The 18,512-nt window shown below is 38.2% G+C and overlaps 1 protein-coding gene across 1 annotated transcript in view; it reads left to right on the forward strand.

The window, feature by feature from the left end:
- Positions 1-18,512, forward strand: part of CEP112 (centrosomal protein 112) — a gene marked incomplete at its 5' end in the record, with an annotated part of 392,261 nt that overhangs the window by 68,816 nt on the left and 304,933 nt on the right. Inside the window, 3 exons of the mRNA XM_080924200.1 lie at positions 10,366-10,452; positions 14,511-14,610; positions 16,757-16,875. Of these exons, the coding sequence (XP_080780326.1) occupies positions 10,366-10,452; positions 14,511-14,610; positions 16,757-16,875 (306 nt within the window). The remainder of the gene's footprint in view (positions 1-10,365; positions 10,453-14,510; positions 14,611-16,756; positions 16,876-18,512) is intronic.

Genomic DNA, 18,512 nt, shown 5'->3' on the forward strand with positions numbered 1-18,512 from the left:
TTTTTATTGGGGAATTGAGTCCATTTATGTTAATAGATATCAAGGAATAGTGGTTGCTGTTTCCTGCTATTATTGCTTTTGTAGGTTGAATTGTGTCTGTGTCTCTTTCTTCTTTTGGTTTTCCTGCTTAGGAGTTTTCTCGTTTTTACTAGGATGTAGTTACCCTCATTGTATTGGGTTTTCCACCTATAATTCGTTGTAGTGCTGGGTTTGTGGTCAGATATTGTGTAAATTTAGTTTTGTCTTGGAATATCTTCATCTCTCCATCTATGGTGATTGATAGTTTTGCTGGGTATAGCAGCTTGGGCTGGCACTTGTGCTCTCTTAGTGTCTGCATGATGTCTGTCCAGGCTCTTCTAGCTTTCATAGTCTCTATTGAGAAATCGGGTGTGATTCTGATTGGTCTGCCTTTATATGTTACCTGACCTTTTCCCCTTACTGCTTTTAGTATTCTTTCTTTGCTTTGGGCACTTGGTGTTTTGACTATTATGTGTCGGGAGCAATTTCTTTTCTCGTCCAATCTATTTGGAGTTCGGTAGGGTTGTTTTATGCTTATGGTCATCTTATTCTTAAGGGCAGGAAAGTTTTCTTCTATGATTTTGTTGAAGATATTTACTGTGCCTCTTAGTTGATATTATTTGCCTTCTTCTATTTCTATCATCCTTAGTTTTGGTCTTCTCATTGTGTCCTGGATCCTCTGGACATTTTGGGTTAGGAGCTTTTTGGTTTTTGCATCTTCTCTGACTGTTTTGTCTATGTTTTCAATGTTGTCTTCGGCCCCCGAGATTCTCTCTTCCACCTCTTGTAGTCTCTTGGAAATGCTTGCATCTGTGACTCCTGAGTTCTTTTTTAGGATTTTACCTCTAGGGTAGTCTCTTTTAGTGTTTTCTTTATTGTGTCCATTTATGTTTTAAATTCCTTCTTCCATTCCTTCGTCTCTTTGGTTCTGTTTTCTTCTAGTTCTCTGAGTTCTTTGAGTGTTTTTCTTGCTTCTTCTTTAAAAGCTTCTAATTCTTTATGCTTTTCCTCCCGTTCTTGTTTAAGGATCTCTATCACCATCTTGATGTAGGATTTCGGGTCTGAGTTTTCTTTTTCTGGAGTGTTTGGCATTCTGCTGTTGTTATGGGAGAGCTGGGTTCTAGTGTTGCCAGGTTGTCTTGGTTTCCCTTGAGTACATTCTTTCGCTTTCCTCTTGCCATCTTGTTGTCTGTGATTGGTTTTCTCATTTCCCTTGTACCTTGCCTATGTCCCTTGATCTCTGCTGTTCCTGGTGGTGGATGGTCCGAGCGCCTGTTGTGTACCCAAAAGCAGCTGGCTGGGTATAGAGGGCCCAATGCTGGGTTCCCGAGTCCCTGGATCAAGCCGGGCAAGGGCGCACTTTCCGCGTGCTCCACAGAGATATCTCTGCTCCCTGGCTAGTTGGAACCAGTTCTCACCTGGCCTGTTGCACTTGGTCTCCGCTGTTCCTGGTGATGGATGGTCTGAGCACCTGTTGTCACCCAAAAGCCGCTGGTTGGGAACAGAGGGTTGATGCCAGTATCCTGGGTCCCTGGATCAAGCTGGGCAGGGGCGCACTTTCCGCGCGCTCCGCAGAGATCTCTCTGCCCCTTGGCTAGTCGGAACCCATTTTCACCAGGCCTGCTGCTCTCGGTATTTTATTTTATATACACATATTCCCCTTTTGCATGTGTGTGGCAACATGTCATCATGTTACCCATGCTGGTCATAAGCTCCTGGGCTCAAGCAGCATTTCTGCCATTAGCCACTCCAGAGGCTTGTCAGCTGTAGCTCTGGACTTGGAGATGCTTGTCTAAATAACTTTGTTTTTTTGTATTACAGTCATTAATGATTATTATGATTTTTTATTTTATATTGGTATTCTGTTGGTTTCTGTATTAAATACTTAATTTTGCTTATTTCAAATAGGTAATAATAAAAAGCAGCATTTTATCTAAGCACACTGCTCCTTTGTAGGGATGATGTGAGTAACTGATTGAATAGAACATTTGAAAATTATATTTTTTATTCAATATTTTATGTATTTACATTTCAGTTGTTATTCCCATTCCTGATTCCCTCGCCCACTCCTACTCTCCCTGCTTCTCTGAGAATGCTCCACCTCTCCCCACCCTCTCCTACCTCATCACCTTGGTATTCCTCTACACTGGGGAAATGAGTTTTCACAGGACCAAGGGCTTCTCCTAGTGATGTCAGGCAATGCCATCCTCTGATATATATGTGGCTGGAGCCATGGGTCTCTCCATGTGTAAGTTTTTTTCAATGAGACAATGCTTAGCATAAAGTCTGTAACATAAAGTTGAATAAAATGAAGAAATTAAATGCAGTTAATTCTAAATTTAGTCAGTCATACTTTAAATAAACTATCTTTACACCCAAGGAAACTTTTATGTTAAGTGAATCAGCATATTAATTAGATTTATTAATTTTGTAGGAATGTACAACCTTAGAACAGTTGTTTGAAGTAAATACTTCAGAGCAAATAGGGCCCAATTTTAAGTAAAATTTTAGAAAAAAGAATTAAAGCTGTGAGAAGGCGCTCTAAACAGTGGAATCATTGACTTCTGCTTCTTTGTCTTGGCTGTGATTTCTACAACATGGGCTGGCTTATGCTACAGCACTCTGAAGTTAGTCCTCATCTCTGATTTCTCTTTACTTCTTCCAAATGTGGGTTTCTTAGTTGGGTGTGCAAGGAAATTATCTAAGGAGTCTTTCATGCATACGTGTAGAGTTAAGTTAGGAAGAGCATTTTCCCTATTTATTTTAACTTTTTTTCACTGTAAAGTTTATGTTGGGATCAAGTGGCTTAGGTGGATACTTCAGTCTTAAAATAAAGCTCTTTAAAACTAGAGGATGATTGGGAGATGAGAATGAGCCAAACACTACTTAGTTTTGAGTAATGGAAAAAGAATTTTTTTTTAATGTACTATTTTAAGAAAGGCTTCTCTGCTCATATACCCCACTGGCACACTTAAATTTTCTTAAAATTTGGCTCATTTGTTTATTTTTATAAGATGTAAAACTTTATTTTAATATTCATAGTATATGTTTATGCATGCATACACACGGTTGCTCAACATAAAGGAAATATATGACTATATCATTCTCAAAGAATGTTAATATTATTAAAAATATGACTACAAGATATTTTTTCAATAAGTATGAGAAGGTCCTCAAACCTTATATATTTTTTCCCTGGGAAAGAAAGATGTGTAAAGCAACTGAAAGGCACTGTAGAGACGCAGCACTGTAACATGTAATAAAGGAGACATTTGCTTCTGTCAGCAGAGCTTGTTGTTGATTTTATGGAGGAATTGATATTTGAGCCAAGAGTTGAATCCTGGGCTATTTTAATAGTTAGCTGAAGTCAAGAGGATGAACAAGGCCTATCCTTAGTAGAACTAATTTATCCTTGGTGTGCCCTGGGGAAGAAGAGAGTGGTCAGAGATGCAGATTGCTGACAAGACAAGGCCCTCTGGAGGCTTCAGTAGAGACAGACTTTTACAAGTGTACTGGAGGCACTTAAATCAGCATGCTTTTTCAGATGGATTAGTGTAATGACAGTTGGAAAGGAATGGAGGGGTTATGGTAACAGTTAATGTGAGGGCTGAAGACCTGTCAGATGAGTAACAGTAGGGTGGCTAATGAAGCCAGGCCTGCTAATGAACTTGCTAAGTCACTTAGACACTGAGGAGGAAGGAGAGGAGGAGTCTAAGATACAGAATGTAGCTGTACGTAGTGAGCACTGATTTTATTGGTTGTTGAATTTGATGCTCTGTAGGCACTCTCCAGAGGTGACAGTTGACACAGAACAACTATGGCCTGAAGACAGATTGTTAATTCTCTACAGGGGGAGCTACAGCTGAACAGTTAATGCCCTAGAGGCACACATTTATAGGACGTGAACACATTCAGAGAGAATGGCTAGCTGTAGGTAGTAGAATAATAGGAAAAATGTAGAAATAGTGGAAACATTTTTTGAGGTCCCAGAGACCAGCTAGAGTACTGACTACCACAGAAGCCAAGGCAAGCTGGTGGGAGAAGGGGTGAAAATCCTGAGCTTCCCTGTGCATTGCACAACAGTGAATTTCTTAGTTAAGGTTTCTACTGCTGTGAAGAGACCCCATGAAAATGGCAATTCTTATAAAGCAAAACATTTAATTGGGGTTGTCTTACAGTTTCAGAGATTTAGTCCATTATCATCACGGTGGGAAGCATGGCAGTGTGCAGGCAGACATGGTGCTGGAGGAGCTGAGAGTTCTCTGTCTTGATTCTCAGGCAGCAGAAATGAACTGTGCCACACTGGTGTAGCTTCAGCACATATGACCTCAAAGCTCACCTCCATATTCCTTCAGCAAGGCCACACCTCATAATGGTGCCACTCCCTATGGTCAAACTTTCAAACTTGAGTCTGTCAGTGCCATTCCTATTCAAACTCCACAATTAAGGGTGCAGCAGTTTGAGATTTGAATATCAAAGGCTCTTTGTATGAAAAATGGTAGATTTGTCTGAAAAATCATGGGCAATGCACAGAGAAGCTCTCTATTTTCACTCCTTCTACTTTTCTTGGCTTCTGTGATAGCCATTATTTTAGATGGTCTCTGGGACCTTGAAAAATGTCTCTCTACTATTGTGATCTTGAAAATGCTATTTTAGTAGAGCAAAAAATTATGAAAGAAGTAAAGAATTAAAGCAGAAAATATAGAATCCTCACAGAAAGTTTTATTAGTTAAAAATAATAAATATTGTGAAAACTCAAACATTTAAACAGCAAATTTTGCTATGAAACCTTCAGATTTTTATAAGGTCAATTAAATATCAGTCAAGTAAGAGGCCTCTTCCAACAGCAGGAGGACCATGCTGATCTGGGGTCTGCCTCTCTCTGGGTGCTGGGATTACAGGCTTATACCACCATTCTGGTTCAACTTTTTTAAAAGTTCACTTTAACGATATGAAGAGGTGATGTTTTTACCCATTATATTTTAGCTATTTCATTAGACTCTTTATATTAAATGTTATTTCATCCACATTTTAAATATATTTCATAATTATTCCTTACTTTTTCTATTATCTGGGGTGCAAATGTTGTTTTGTGTCCTGAATGTGTAGTTCCTCAGAGAAAGCTGAGATTAGATGAGCTGAGGGGTGAGGCCACAGGATGAACCAGAGAATGAACCTGTCACCACTGCGTGCTCTGGCTGTGTTATTTCCAAACACAAATCATGGTTCACTGCAGTTAGTTGGCTGTTTAGTATTTATTTATAATTGTGAAATTCTTTTCTGGAAAGCATGAGGAGATAAAAACTGTCCTTTTTAGGTTTGAGTTATTTACTATTTCTCCAGGCTTCTTTCCTTCAGACCTAAGGCTGTGCCTGGCACACTTCTTTCATTCTTGTAGTGATTTGCTACATGGCTGTTCTCATATCCTTTCAGTACCTGAGGTGTTACATACTGGCTGGTGCCTGTTGTTCCTGAGGGAGTGAGCTGTCTTTCTTTTTATTCCCATATTATACAGTATCTCTCCCATTGTCTGTTACTTCTCCAGAGGTTTGTGATCTTCCTGGGTGTTGTCCTCTTTCTTCATAGAGTTTGAGATTTGCTAAGCACTGTGTCCTTCCTCTTCCTCCTCCATCACACTTCCCCTGTTTCTTTTCTTTTTTTTCTTTCCCTTCTTCCTGTCTCCTCCTCTATAAGGCTGGAATCATAGGCATAGGCCTCCATGCTTACTTAAGTGAGCTTTTTAAAAAATAGAAAATTTGCCATCATTTTGGCTTATTTCTTTCACTTTCCTTCCCCATTCACATTCTGTTGTATAGATACTCCAATTATGTATTTATTAATCTCTGGAATTCTGTTTTTACAGATTGTAAAGCTTTTATTTATTTATTTTTAAAATTTTAATCAGCTTTTTCCATGTCTTAGGTGTCTAGATAATTTCTCTTGGTCTGTCATGAGATTTACAGAATCTCCGCTGCCAATTTGTCTGCCAACACCTCTAGGAGGCAGGAGCACAGGCCCTAGGTTCACGTGAGCAGACATCCCTGGTCTGGGCTGCTGCCTGGGACCATGCTGATATCCAAGAGCTGGCTGTTGGCACTGGCTGTGGCGGTCAGGCAGAGGGGGATGCCAAGGGATGGGCAGATGAGTGGGAGTGAAGGTGCATGAAAGAAATTCACAGAGAATCAATAAGAAGATGTAAAAGATGAAATTTACAGAATCCTTTGCTGCCATCTCAAATCTGTTAGTCTTATCTAATTATTTGTTCCTTAGTGTGGTAAATATTAAATGATCAGTGGCTACCAGTTCCTGTGGTGCGGTTCATGAGCCATTCCAGCGGGGAGCCGTGCGCCCCGACTGCTTCTCTGTCAGCAGCTTTCACACACTACAGTGCCTGACATATGCATCCCGGACCGGGCCACAGAGCCTGATCCGCACACTCCAGCTGCTTCTCAGCCACGCTGCTTTCACACTGTCCCCTGTAGATCGGTAAAATCAAAGTTCCAGAAACTTGTGATTTATCAGTCAGTTTTATGTGTTAAATTCCCAATCTACAATACATCCGCACAATTAATTCACTGCCAATTAATAAAGATAAAACCCGCCTACCTAGACAAGATAAAATTGCTCTAGATCACCTGGGTCTGAATCATCCTCTGTTGTCTCCATCTGGATTCTCCCCCTTCTCCTCCCTCCTTCCTAGACTTTTCCCCGCCTACCCTTCCTTCTTATCCAATGATAGGCTTCTCCTTATCCTGGACCTGCCTTCCTGCATAATGACATCATCCTACAGTTCCTCTAATCAATTATTGGAATGTTGTTTGTAATTTTTGTTTATTTTTTTAAACTTTTCCCATTTCCCTGCTAAACTTACCTATTTGTTCTCTTTTAAAAATATTTTCCGTGGGCTGGAGAGAAGGCCAAGTGTTAGGAGCTCTCGCTGTTGCAGTGATCCTGTTAAGGTCTGGTCTGTGCCATTACTGTGATTCTTCTCCCTTATCTATGCCTATAATTCAAATATTTGATCTTTTGATGGTGTCCTGAATGTTCTTTTCTTTAACACTTTAGATCTTATTTTGTTTAGATCTTCCACTTTATCTTTGAGTCCCAGGATTCTGCTTTCTTGTTTGATTCATTCTATTGTAAGGCTTCTCCTAAGTTTCCTAATTGAAATATTGAGTTTTTCAGTTTCAGACCCATTTCAGCTTGTGTTATAGTCAATGTTTCTATGTCTATTTAATTTATTTTTCTGAATTATATGTCATTACATTCTGCTACTTATTTGTATAATCTTGGAAATCACTGAAGTGTTTATTGCAATCCTCCTGGAGTTCAGTGAAGTGTTTGCTTGTGTCTTCTTTACATTCCTTGATAAAGCTTATGACTTTCTTTGAAATTCTTTGTCCTGGTATTTATTCATGTAGGTGTTTCTAATTAGAGAACATTTCTATAGGACTAGTGGGTCTGATGAGAGATGTGATATCTTGTCCCCTCATGTTGGGTTTTTTTTTTTTTTTTTTTCTTTCAGTGATTTTACCTAAGCATGTTGATGTATTTCTTTGTGTTTTATGTGGTATCTGCTTTCCTTAGATTGGGCCAGTGCAGCTGATGTAGAACATGAGTGAAACCTGGCAAAGCTGTGGCAGATGAGCTGTTTAATTGATCCAGGGAAAGATGACTCCCAAATCATCTGTGAGTCAGAGATGGCAGTGGGCAGAGGGAAGGATGGTAGAAGAAGAGGGGATCTCCCCAGTCAAAAGTGTCTGTCAAAGAAAGCATGGGTTCAAAGGCCACTGATCTTGAGCTAGGCCTGTGGGTGTAGAGGTTGGTACAGTCAGAGGATAGGGGAGGGGAATGGGCAAGGATGGGGGGGGATGGGAAAGAAAAGAAGTGACCTACTCAGCAAAGGTGTTTCAGGAATAAAGAAAAGTTCCTCAGCTGCAGTCTAGAACTGGGCAGGTCAGGGAAGGAAAGGCAAAGGAAAGAAGCATCATACTTAGGAAGAGGCTCATAACTCTACAGTGCATATGCAAACTTATTACTACTAACTTTAATCATATTACTTGCTATGGCTATATTTACATTGTTATGTTTTTCCTTTTTGCTTAAGTTTGCTAGGTAATACCTATTTATAATTTCATTCTTTTATATTTCTAATTTTGTATAGTTTAAGTTTGGGAGAGTACGTGCTCAGGATTTTCTGTATTTCATTGCTATCTATTGTAATCTGCCTTTTATCTCTGGTCTTATAGTTTTGAGTCTTTTCTCTTTAGCTTTTATTGATTTGATCCCAAGGCTGTAACTCAAATATTCTAAGCCTTCATCAAAGCATGTGCAAAATTGCACCAGTGGACACAGACAGACAGACAGACACAAGTCTGTGGATTAGAGAGCTGTGCTCAGTGGTCAAACATTTGCCCCATGTATACAAACATGCACCATTCACCAATTTTATCCTTCCTACCCCAACACAAGAAACTCCTCTCTTCAACAAATCAAATCATGTCCAAACTCAAACAAATGTTATTTTCTCAAAACATGATATTTCGCTTGTAAATACTTGAGAATTGCAATTTTGGTCCATAGTAACCAACTTAATACTTAATTACATGCTTTCTTTTACCTTCTCAATGAATGTATAAGTGGGAAATATATTTTAACATTTTTTATATACACTGATAAAATACTAATACACTAGAATAACTAATTTCAGCTTGCGTTATAGTCAGTGTTTCTATCTCTATCAAACTTATTTTTTAAATTCTGAATCATATCTGTCATTTCATTCAGCTCTGTATTTGTATAATCTTGGAAATCACTCAGGTGTTTATTGTAGTCCTCCTGGAGTTCAGTTGGCTTGACATCTGTTTTGTCAAGTATCAGAGTATTATCCCCACTTGTCTCCTGGTACCAGTGGCTTGAAATACTTTTGCCTGTTCTTTCACTCTAATGTGGCTGTCTTTGTGAGGAATGTTTCTTGTATACAGTAAAAAGGGGGCCCATGCTTTCTAACCCAGTCAGTTATTGTCCACTGATATTCAGAATTGTTATTTTTGTCATTTTGTTGTTAATTTTGTAGTCTAATGGTTTTTAAGGCCTCATTTGGTTAATAATTATTTTGGAACCTCCCCCCACCCTATGTAGCTTCTTCAATGTGTTTGCCATCGTCTTCCATTCAAAGCCTTCCAGTATCAACTGCAGTGTTGGCCATATATTGGTTAGATACTGCTTTAGCCTACTTTTGTCTCAGAAAGTTTTTCCTTCTCCTAATAATGTGACAGTTCTGTTGGATAGAGTAGCTGAGTAGGCAGTGGAGCCTTTTTCACAAAGTCAGAAATGTATGCTTGCATGTCTTTCTAGTGCCTAGAGTGGGTACTGAAAACTCAGGCCTGTCTTCATATGCACCTTGGCCTTTCTCTCTTGCCATCTTCAGTACATTTTTCCCCCTGAATTTTAAAGTGTTTTGGCTATAGTACAATATGAGAAATTTCCTTCTGTGGTTCTGCCTGCCTCTTTTTATTTGGATGGTCTTCTTCCATTATTACACTGAATACATTTTCTATGTCTTACCATGAAAATTTTCTTCTTCCTTTGTGTTTGTAAGTTGTAAATTTGGTCTTTTCATAATGTATCAAGGAGCTTGTATATTGTATTCTTATATATATATATACATATATATATGTATATATATATAATATATATATATGTATATATATATATAATATATATATATATATATATATATATTTAAATTTATTGTTGACCTTAACAAATGATCCATGTCTTTTGAGTTGATGCTTATGTCTGACTATTCTGTTTTCCATGTGACCCATTTTATTGGTAAGGAGTTTTACTGAGATTCTTATTTGACTTATTGAAATTTTAATTTGAGAAATTATTTGTTTGCTTTATTTTCACTCTTATTTGAAAGGAGCAATCAATTTTATTGGCCGACGACTTACCAAGTACGCTGATCTATTTTGTCCAGCCAGTCTTGGGACCCTCCTGTATCTGCTCTCCCAGCACTGGGATGCTTTATGCTTGGTTTGCTTGTGGTTATAACATGGGCTCAGGATGAAGTCATTCTTGCATAGCAAGAACGTTACTGAGTCAGCTGCTTAGACAGTAATTTGCCATTTATATGAATATTTTTTCTTTTAAAATGTAATATTTCAACACATAGGCTAAATGTATTTTGAAATGAGCTAGCAGATGTGAGCAAACAGAGAAAGTTGGGAGAGACTTACTGAAATGGAAATAAAGTCTGAAGTCCTGTGTGGGTTTGCTTGTGAGAGCAGGACACCACCATAAAATAATGTTCTGCTCATCTTGAAACTCTTTCCCTTGAAGTTGGACATGAAAACAAGAATGATGGAAGCAAAGTTTTCTGAAGAGAAACTTAAGCTGCAGCAGAAGCATGATGCCGAGGTGCAGAAGGTAGGGGTCTGTCTGTCGTCTTCAGTGTCACTGTGCTCTGTGACATCTACCCATGTATTAGGCATTCGGAAATAGTGTGTGTCATAAACACAATTTGCTAGAGTAAAATCCCAATGTCTATTTCTGTCCTATTTTACATCACCTATTATATTACCTGTTATTTTATGACTGAATGTCATATGATTTTTAGTATATTATTACTAATGACTTTTGTGAGTGTGTTTGTGTGTACTTGTGTAGCTGAAGAACATAGGAGCCATTTTTATACGGAATCTTACTGTATAACTTGGCCTGGCTTGGCCTCATGACCCTCTTGCCTTGCCTTCTCAAGTAGCTGGGGTGACAGGGTCTTTACTGTCAGGATTTGCACTGTTATTGAAACGTGAAGTAAAAAACAGCTGTAAATGCTATGGTTTGTTTTATCCTGATAGTTTCAGCTTTCTGATTCAGTTTCTGTTTTTAATTAATTAATTAATTAGATTCAGGATTACATTGTTTTCCACTTGCTCTCCAGCTTGTGTTCTTCCCACCTACACTCCTGAGGTGCTACTGCACTTTGCTCTCCTTAGATTCAGAAAGAACTCTTGCTCCCTCCCAGTGAAGACCTATGTAATAGAGCTTTTATTTCAAATAAACTTAATTCTCCTGAGGGCCTGTGGTTTACAAAGAAACAACAAACGAGAAGCAAACTCTTGGACGTCCTTCTGTCTGCTGTTGACCATGGACTGCGATGCTGGCACCGACTGTCAGGCTTCCTTTTGGAGTGCATCACTCAGACTTTGCTTCCCAATTTTTTAGTATTTGTCTATTTATCTGTTTATTTATCCACTCATTTACTATGTGTTTTGTGAGCCAAGGATTTATTCAAGCTAGGGAAGTACTATGCCACTATTAGGCCGCCTTTTCACCCATTTAAAAAGTATGTTTGGGTCAGTATCTGGATCTGTGTCTACCCTGGCTTTAAACCTACTCTGTATCAGCCTCTCAAGTAGTTGACTTGTAGCTCTGTACTACCAAGCTTGGCCCATTTTTTTAATATTTTAAATTAAAGTTGTATCTTTCCTAGTGTTTCAGCAAAATCAACTATGCTTTGCTATATAGAATTTTACTTCATGCTATAATTTTATGTTATGAATCATTTTTGTGCTAATGATGTGTGTTTTAAATGCATGATGTTTGTACAAATAGCAAGTTTACACATACTGTTTCAGAACTAAGCCTATGTTTCTGCTTCCCCAAACTGAATAAATAACAAAGACAGAATCAGGTAGGCATAGTAATCCTAACACTGGGGGCTCAGGCTGGCCTTAAGCACATCTGTAGTCCAGGCACAGCATGACATCATCTTCCTCTTGCTAGAGTATCTGGTATGCACCAACCAGAGTAGTCTGCTTGGCTCAGAGAAAGGGATCCTAGCCCAAAAATTAAATAGAGGAAAACAGAGCAGGGGCAGAGGCAGAAGACTGAAGCTACAGTATCATGGATGCAAGCATCTAATACTTTAGCATTAACTCAAGTATATTATTTGATTCATCCTCTATGTGTGGGGAGGTATGAGAGTGTGCATGCACATGCATGTGTACATGTGGTGTGTGTATATATGCAAAATGTGTATAAGGGTGTATTTTTATTGCATGTGCCTGTGAAAGCTAGAGGCCTACTTTGCAAATCTTCCTCTATCATTGTCTGAGACACAGTCTTTCACTGAACCTGGAGCTTGGTGCTTACCATTTTGCCCCATCCCTAACCCTAGTTATCTTTATTATCATCATGACCAATGCTTGACAAGAAACCTGGGAGAAAAGCTTTTTTTTTTTCCTTGGGTTAACCATTTTAGAGGATACTGTCTACCATGGAGGAGAAAGTTAGGGGAAATGCATCTCTATTATAATAGCATTTAACAGCAGCTGATTGCTTCATATGTGTAGATTAGGAAGTAGAAAGGACAAGAAGTGGCGCTGGGTTATGAACCTTAATGCCTGACATCAAAAGCCTCCTACCTACTTCCTCCAGTGAGGCCCCATCTTCCAAATGTTACACAGTCTCTCAAAATAGTACTATTAGCTGGGAAGTAGATGTTCAAATACCCGAGCCTGTGGAGGGCATTTTATATACAAAGCAAGCATTTCAAACCCTGGGTCCTGGGAGATCATAGTATTCTCAAAATTCAAAATGAATTCAGTTAAGCCTTAAACGATTCCATAGTCCCTTGGATTTTGTTAGCTTTGCTTCTCCAGCTCAGTTGCCTATAACACAGAGGACCTCTTTCTTGGGCTATTCCCTCTGTGACTTTCTAGAACTCTGTACAAGTCTTTGTTTGTTACTTCTTCACTCTTCATAGATGCAAAACAAGCACCACATAGACAGTATCATGTCTTCATATCAGCTTGCGATGTATCCTGGACCCCTTGGTCCAGAGCTGAATTTCATCTGTAAGTCTTTGAGCTCAAATTTGGTAAAAGCACTTTGCTAGGTAACCCTGCTTGAGCTGGATTACCTGCTTGCTCTTTGTGTTTAGTCACTGTCTTTTCAAATGGGGAATTTTAGATAACTGCATTGGTCTAACCCTGCTACTCTGGATGTGTGAAGTCCTGACCATTATAGCTCCTTTCCTGTTGGTCCAGCACTAAATCTGTGCTCTCTCTATTGACATTATTCCATTGAACAAATACACATTTTGTCCCCACCTGTTCTGTTCTCAATTTTAACTAGATTCAACCTTTTTATAATTTCTTTTCTATTTTTTTGTCAAATTGTACATTTCTTTCTGTTCTCTTTCTCTACAAATCCAACTAAAACAGTAAGTAGTAACTATGCCACATCCAGCTAATCTTACTGTCTCATAATTTTCTTTGGCAAATTTGTCTATGCCTTCTTAGTTAAGCTTCATGTAGGTTCAGGATATGAGCAGAGGGCAGCCAGAATGAAACATGAACGGCATTTAGCCCAGCTTCTGATGGAGCCCATGACCCCTTTTGATACAGTATCTCCATTTTGTTAATATTCTAGTTTGCCAACCTTGAGCCAGCAGAGCTTCCTAAGATCTGCTTATGGTATTCTAGGTTGTCTGTGGCCTGTAGCTCTGGAGTCTTCCTCGTCCTTCCTGCAGCCCTCTTCCAAACCTAAGAACTGCACTGACAGGCTTAGCACAACAGTAGCCTCACTTCATGCTCACAACTTGTTATGTAAATTAATTTCATGCCACTTACACAAATACCTGAGCAACAGCAGCTTAAGGAAAGAAAATGATTTTGCTTCATGGTTTGTGGGATATGGTCCAGCAGTCATAGGGTTGAGGCTAAAACAAGAAAGGCAAAGTAGAATGCTACTAATAAAAACTACTTTGGGATCTTTGAGCAACTTTACTTACAGCTGGTTTAGGGCTTGTGGGAGTCTCGCTGCATGTGAGAGCAGTCAGGCCCACCCGCTCCTACCTATGGTTTTCTTTCCAACTCCTTGGTAACAATTTCTGTTTATTAACTTTCCTTTTTTTGGCTATGTCTCTTTTAATTTGATGTTTTTTACTCTAAAGTATAAAAGCATGGCTATATTTTTAAGTTGTTAAATTTGAAACAACTGGTAAAAAATAAATGGAATAAAACTTACTAATGTTTTTGACTTTTTGAGTTCATTTTTTTTCCTGATTTACAAAACAGCTAAATAGGAATGGAGCCTGTTATAAATCATCATCTTGGAAAATGTCTTGGCTTTAAGCAGCAAGACAGCAGGACACTGGTGGCCGGGCTCCTGGACATCTTCATGAAGGATGCTGCATCCCAGTGCAGAGGAGTCCACGACCCCAGAGCCTATTTCTGAGGACGTCTCTCTGTTACTTTATGGCAGTTTAATTCTCAAACCATGTTTTAGAGATTCATGTAATTTATTATTCCTAATCTTCTTAAAATTATATTGAAAATTCTATACAAAACATTTTAAAATTAGTCATTCTAGTGTATTAATATTTTACCAGTGTATATAGACTTGCAAAATCTTGTGCTCACTTATTACATGTTCTATATTAATTTTATATACTAAAGAACTATACATTGCTTTTTCAGATTTTAGAAAGAAAGAATAATGAATTAGAAGAGTTGAAAATCTTATACAAAAAGAAACAAACTGAAACTGAGGAGACTATACGAAAGCTTGAAAAGAAAGGTGATGGTGTCTGATGGGAATCCTCCAGTAATGTTTACGTTTCTTTATATGGTTTAAAATTTAAAAGTAAAATTTCATTTATGAGACTGTGAGCTTCCAACAATAGATGAAACTTGTGTGGACTTGTATATAACTAGGTAAAGTAAGTGCTTGCATGTGTGTGTGTGTGTGTGTGTGTGTGTGTGTGTGCATGTGTGTGTATATCTTTGTGGTATGTGTGTATGTGTGGTGTGAGTGTGTGTTGTGCAGTGGCAACTGGAATTGATTTTAAAAAATGTTAAAATATATTTCCCACTTATACATTCATTGAGAAGGTAAAAGAAAGCATGTAATTAAGTATTAAGTTGGTTACTATGGACCAAAATTGCAATTCTCAAGTATTTACAAGCGAAATATCATGTTTTGAGAAAATAACATTTGTTTGAGTTTGGATGTGATTTGATTAGTTGAAGAGAGGAGTTTCTCGTGTTGGGGTAGGAAGGATAAAATTGGTGAATGGTGCATGTGTGTATACAAATGTTTGACCACTGAGCACAGCTCTAGTCCGCAGACTTGTGTCTGTCTGTGTCCACTGGTGTAATTTTGCACATGCACAATTTGATGAAGGCTTAGAGTATTTGAGTTACAGCCTTGGGATCAGTGAATGTGGAACTGAAGGACGAAGATCTGGTTGACAGAAGAGACATAGGCAATGAATAGGGAGGAGGGACAATGGGGAACTTCCATCTAGGGTGCTGCCAAGTTTATTGGGTTTCTCCCAGAGCAAACCTACTGTGGTAGAATGGATAGTAATATTCCTGACAGTTTAGCAGGGCAGTTGCATGTACTAATTAACCAGTAAATTCTGATATTTTTAGTTTAATTTTTGTTTTAAGTGTTGGTGAAAATGGGGCTGGAGAAATGGCTCAGTGGTTAAGTGAGGACCTAGCTTCAATTTTCAGCACCCACATGTAGCTCACAACTGTCTGTAACTCTAGTTCCAAAGAATCTGACACCCTAACACATACATGTAGGCAAAATACCAATGCACATAGTAAAAATAAATACATTTTATAAATGAAAGGATGGAGACTTTTATTCATTTAAAAATGTTGGTAAAAGTAGACATTTTTTCAGGTTTTTTCTTGTATTTTTGTTACCAGTGATAGCTAAAGTATTCGATATTTCTAGAATTTCTTTCTCACTCTTTTCCACATCAGGCACCTCAAACATCCTTAAACTTAAAAATATTCAACCTTTTTTTCTTTTAAAAAATAATGTTTTCTTTTTTTAAGATTTATTCATGTGTGGGAGAGCTGACTCAGTGGTTAAGAGCACTGGCTGTTCTTCCAAAGGTCCTAAGTTTGATTCCCATATGGGTGGCTTTCAACCACTTGTAAAGGGATCTGATATTCTCTTTTGGCATGCAGGAGTACATGCAACAGAGCACTCATATACATAAAATAAATAAATAAAAAATTAAGATCCAGTTTTAAAAGAGATTTATTTATTTTCAATTCAATATTCTGCCTACATATATGCCTAGAGACCTGTTTTTGTGCAAATTAGAGGGGTTTCTTTCTTTTCAAGGGAAAGAATCTACTTGGTTAGTGTTTTTAAAAAAACTATACTCTGAGCTGACATTCCATGGGCACCAAATGTCTCAGTAGAAGAAGGGCACATATAAATAAGTGATGGCATTGGCATTAGAACATGAGCACACACCACAGGAACCAGAGGCCATTTACAGTGCCATCCTATGGTGTGGAAGAGACGAGATGGAGCCAAGAGCAGCTGCATTCTAAAGAGCTGTTGTCCTGATTAGAGCCTTTGGCCCACATCGTTTAGGGGAGTAGAACTTTAGAATGATTCCCAGATGGCAGTCCTATGGGATCTGCACTGTTGAACAGACTCTTCAGAGTGACAGAGGCTATGTTAGAGGAGAAGTACTTGTGGCTTGCATGCTGTTTAAATGTTCTAGGGAGAGAATAAAGAATAATCAGTCCATTTCATCTATGATTATAAAAATGGCCAAAAGCAATGAAATAAGAGGGGTATTTAGAAAAGTAAGTTAGTGAAAAACTATGAAGTGTATCATTACATTCAGGTATCAAACTCTAATATGGTTCCTAGAACTGGTTTAACTATATTCCACTTTTTCTGACAGTTCAGATCCTTATACGTGACTGTCAAGTCATCAGAGAAACTAAAGAAAACCAGATAACTGAGCTGAAGAAGATATGTGAGCAAAGCACAGAATCTCTGAATAATGACTGGGAAAAAAAGGTGAGCTCCCCACGTCAGCCATAGGACTGTTCACATCTGACAGGGACCTGATAGCAAGTGCAGAAAATGCTTCAAACTTCAAGAGGAATGAGAAATTGCTAGTGCTCCTGTTTTGGCATAGTTTCATCTCATAGTCTATAGTCTAGAAATAGTTTATGTTTTAAAGTCATTTTTATTTATTTTTAATTAATGTTTTGCAATTTTTTTTGTCATAGCCAATAGGCTTTAACTAAAATGATTATGGAAATAATGGTTTCAATTTGGGATTTGAGTCATTTCTCTCTTAAAATGTCTGATACCATTATATAACCCAATATACAAACAGAGACGAGTCGGGTCTGAGCTCTGAGTGAACTCCTAGGCCTGTCCACTGCTGCTGTTTCCTGTAAGAAAGTAATGCTTTTCTTTTAAATACAACTTGTTTTGATGTGAGTAGAATTCCTAGTATATAGTTCCTGCTTGCATCACTGGGCAAGCGTTGAGGTGTTGGTACTGGGGCTGAGTGATCATCTTGGATCACTTTTGGTACTAAGTATATCCCTGGTGTGAAACAGACTTCAGAAAATTACAGATTCAGTGCTCCCATTTGAAGGAGTGCTTACAGGAGTCAAAACTGCCTGTATTACATTTACAAAGTTGAAGGGTCTTCCAGATGGCTATTCCTGAGAATCTTCACTCTTCTTGCTGAGCTAGAAACTGGATTCAAGGTTCTTGAGACTCTTAACAGTGTGGTATTGCATTTTTGCCTTATTTCTAATTTTGGTTCTCACCGTGACTTGGCCTCCTATTCCTCCAGTATCTTCCTTGCCAGATGGGAATTCATACTGCCTTCGTTTGCCTCTGCCTTTCTCTCTGTTCATGGATAGGGAGTCAAAGGCATCTGTTAGACGAACTCTGGTGTTCCCCATCTCATGAGTGGCACTGGATCCAGGGAATGCAGGTTAGAATTAGATTCCCAGTAAGATGAAAGAAGGGATGGCCTTGGGCTAAGAGCAGCTTCCAGCCTCAGCTTCTCACTGAAACCTGTCTGGATCTCTGCATTTGGCTTTCGTTCCTTTACCTTGGTTCACAGTGTTTTTTGTTAAAGCTTCTGCCACTTAAGCAACATAAGAATATTGATCAATTAAGGCCTTTGCACACAGCACTTGTGATGTACAGTCCTTATTATCAGCCTTCCTCTGTGTATTCTACTCATGAACACGATCTTTATATTTGTTGTCTAATTGGTTATGGAATTCCAGGCAAGTTTCTTGTTAGGAATTAGCGTAGGTGAGGAAGCATTTCCTCATTTATATCGTTCAACTGAAACAAATGATATAGACGCTGAACAGAAACAATAAGATTGTTAATATATGTTTTTATGTTTATATTTTGAAGACTACTAATAATATTAATTGAGAAATATATTATCAATCAGGTTTACTTAATTTATACAGAAGACAGGACATTTCTTTAATATTTGCCTATCTATAGAAATTTTCTGTTCAAGAAAAGATGAAAAAATTGTATCCACTTTGTATGGTATTTTTACTCGTGGGTTTTAGATTCTTTATAGATATAAATAGGAGTATTAAAAACATTTATTGAATTTCAAAATGACATATTCCATGGTAGTAAAAGACTCTTGACTTTACTGT

Source organism: Micromys minutus (genome assembly GCF_963924665.1).
Source record: "Micromys minutus genome assembly, chromosome: 10".
Taxonomy (NCBI): Eukaryota; Metazoa; Chordata; class Mammalia; order Rodentia; family Muridae; genus Micromys; species Micromys minutus.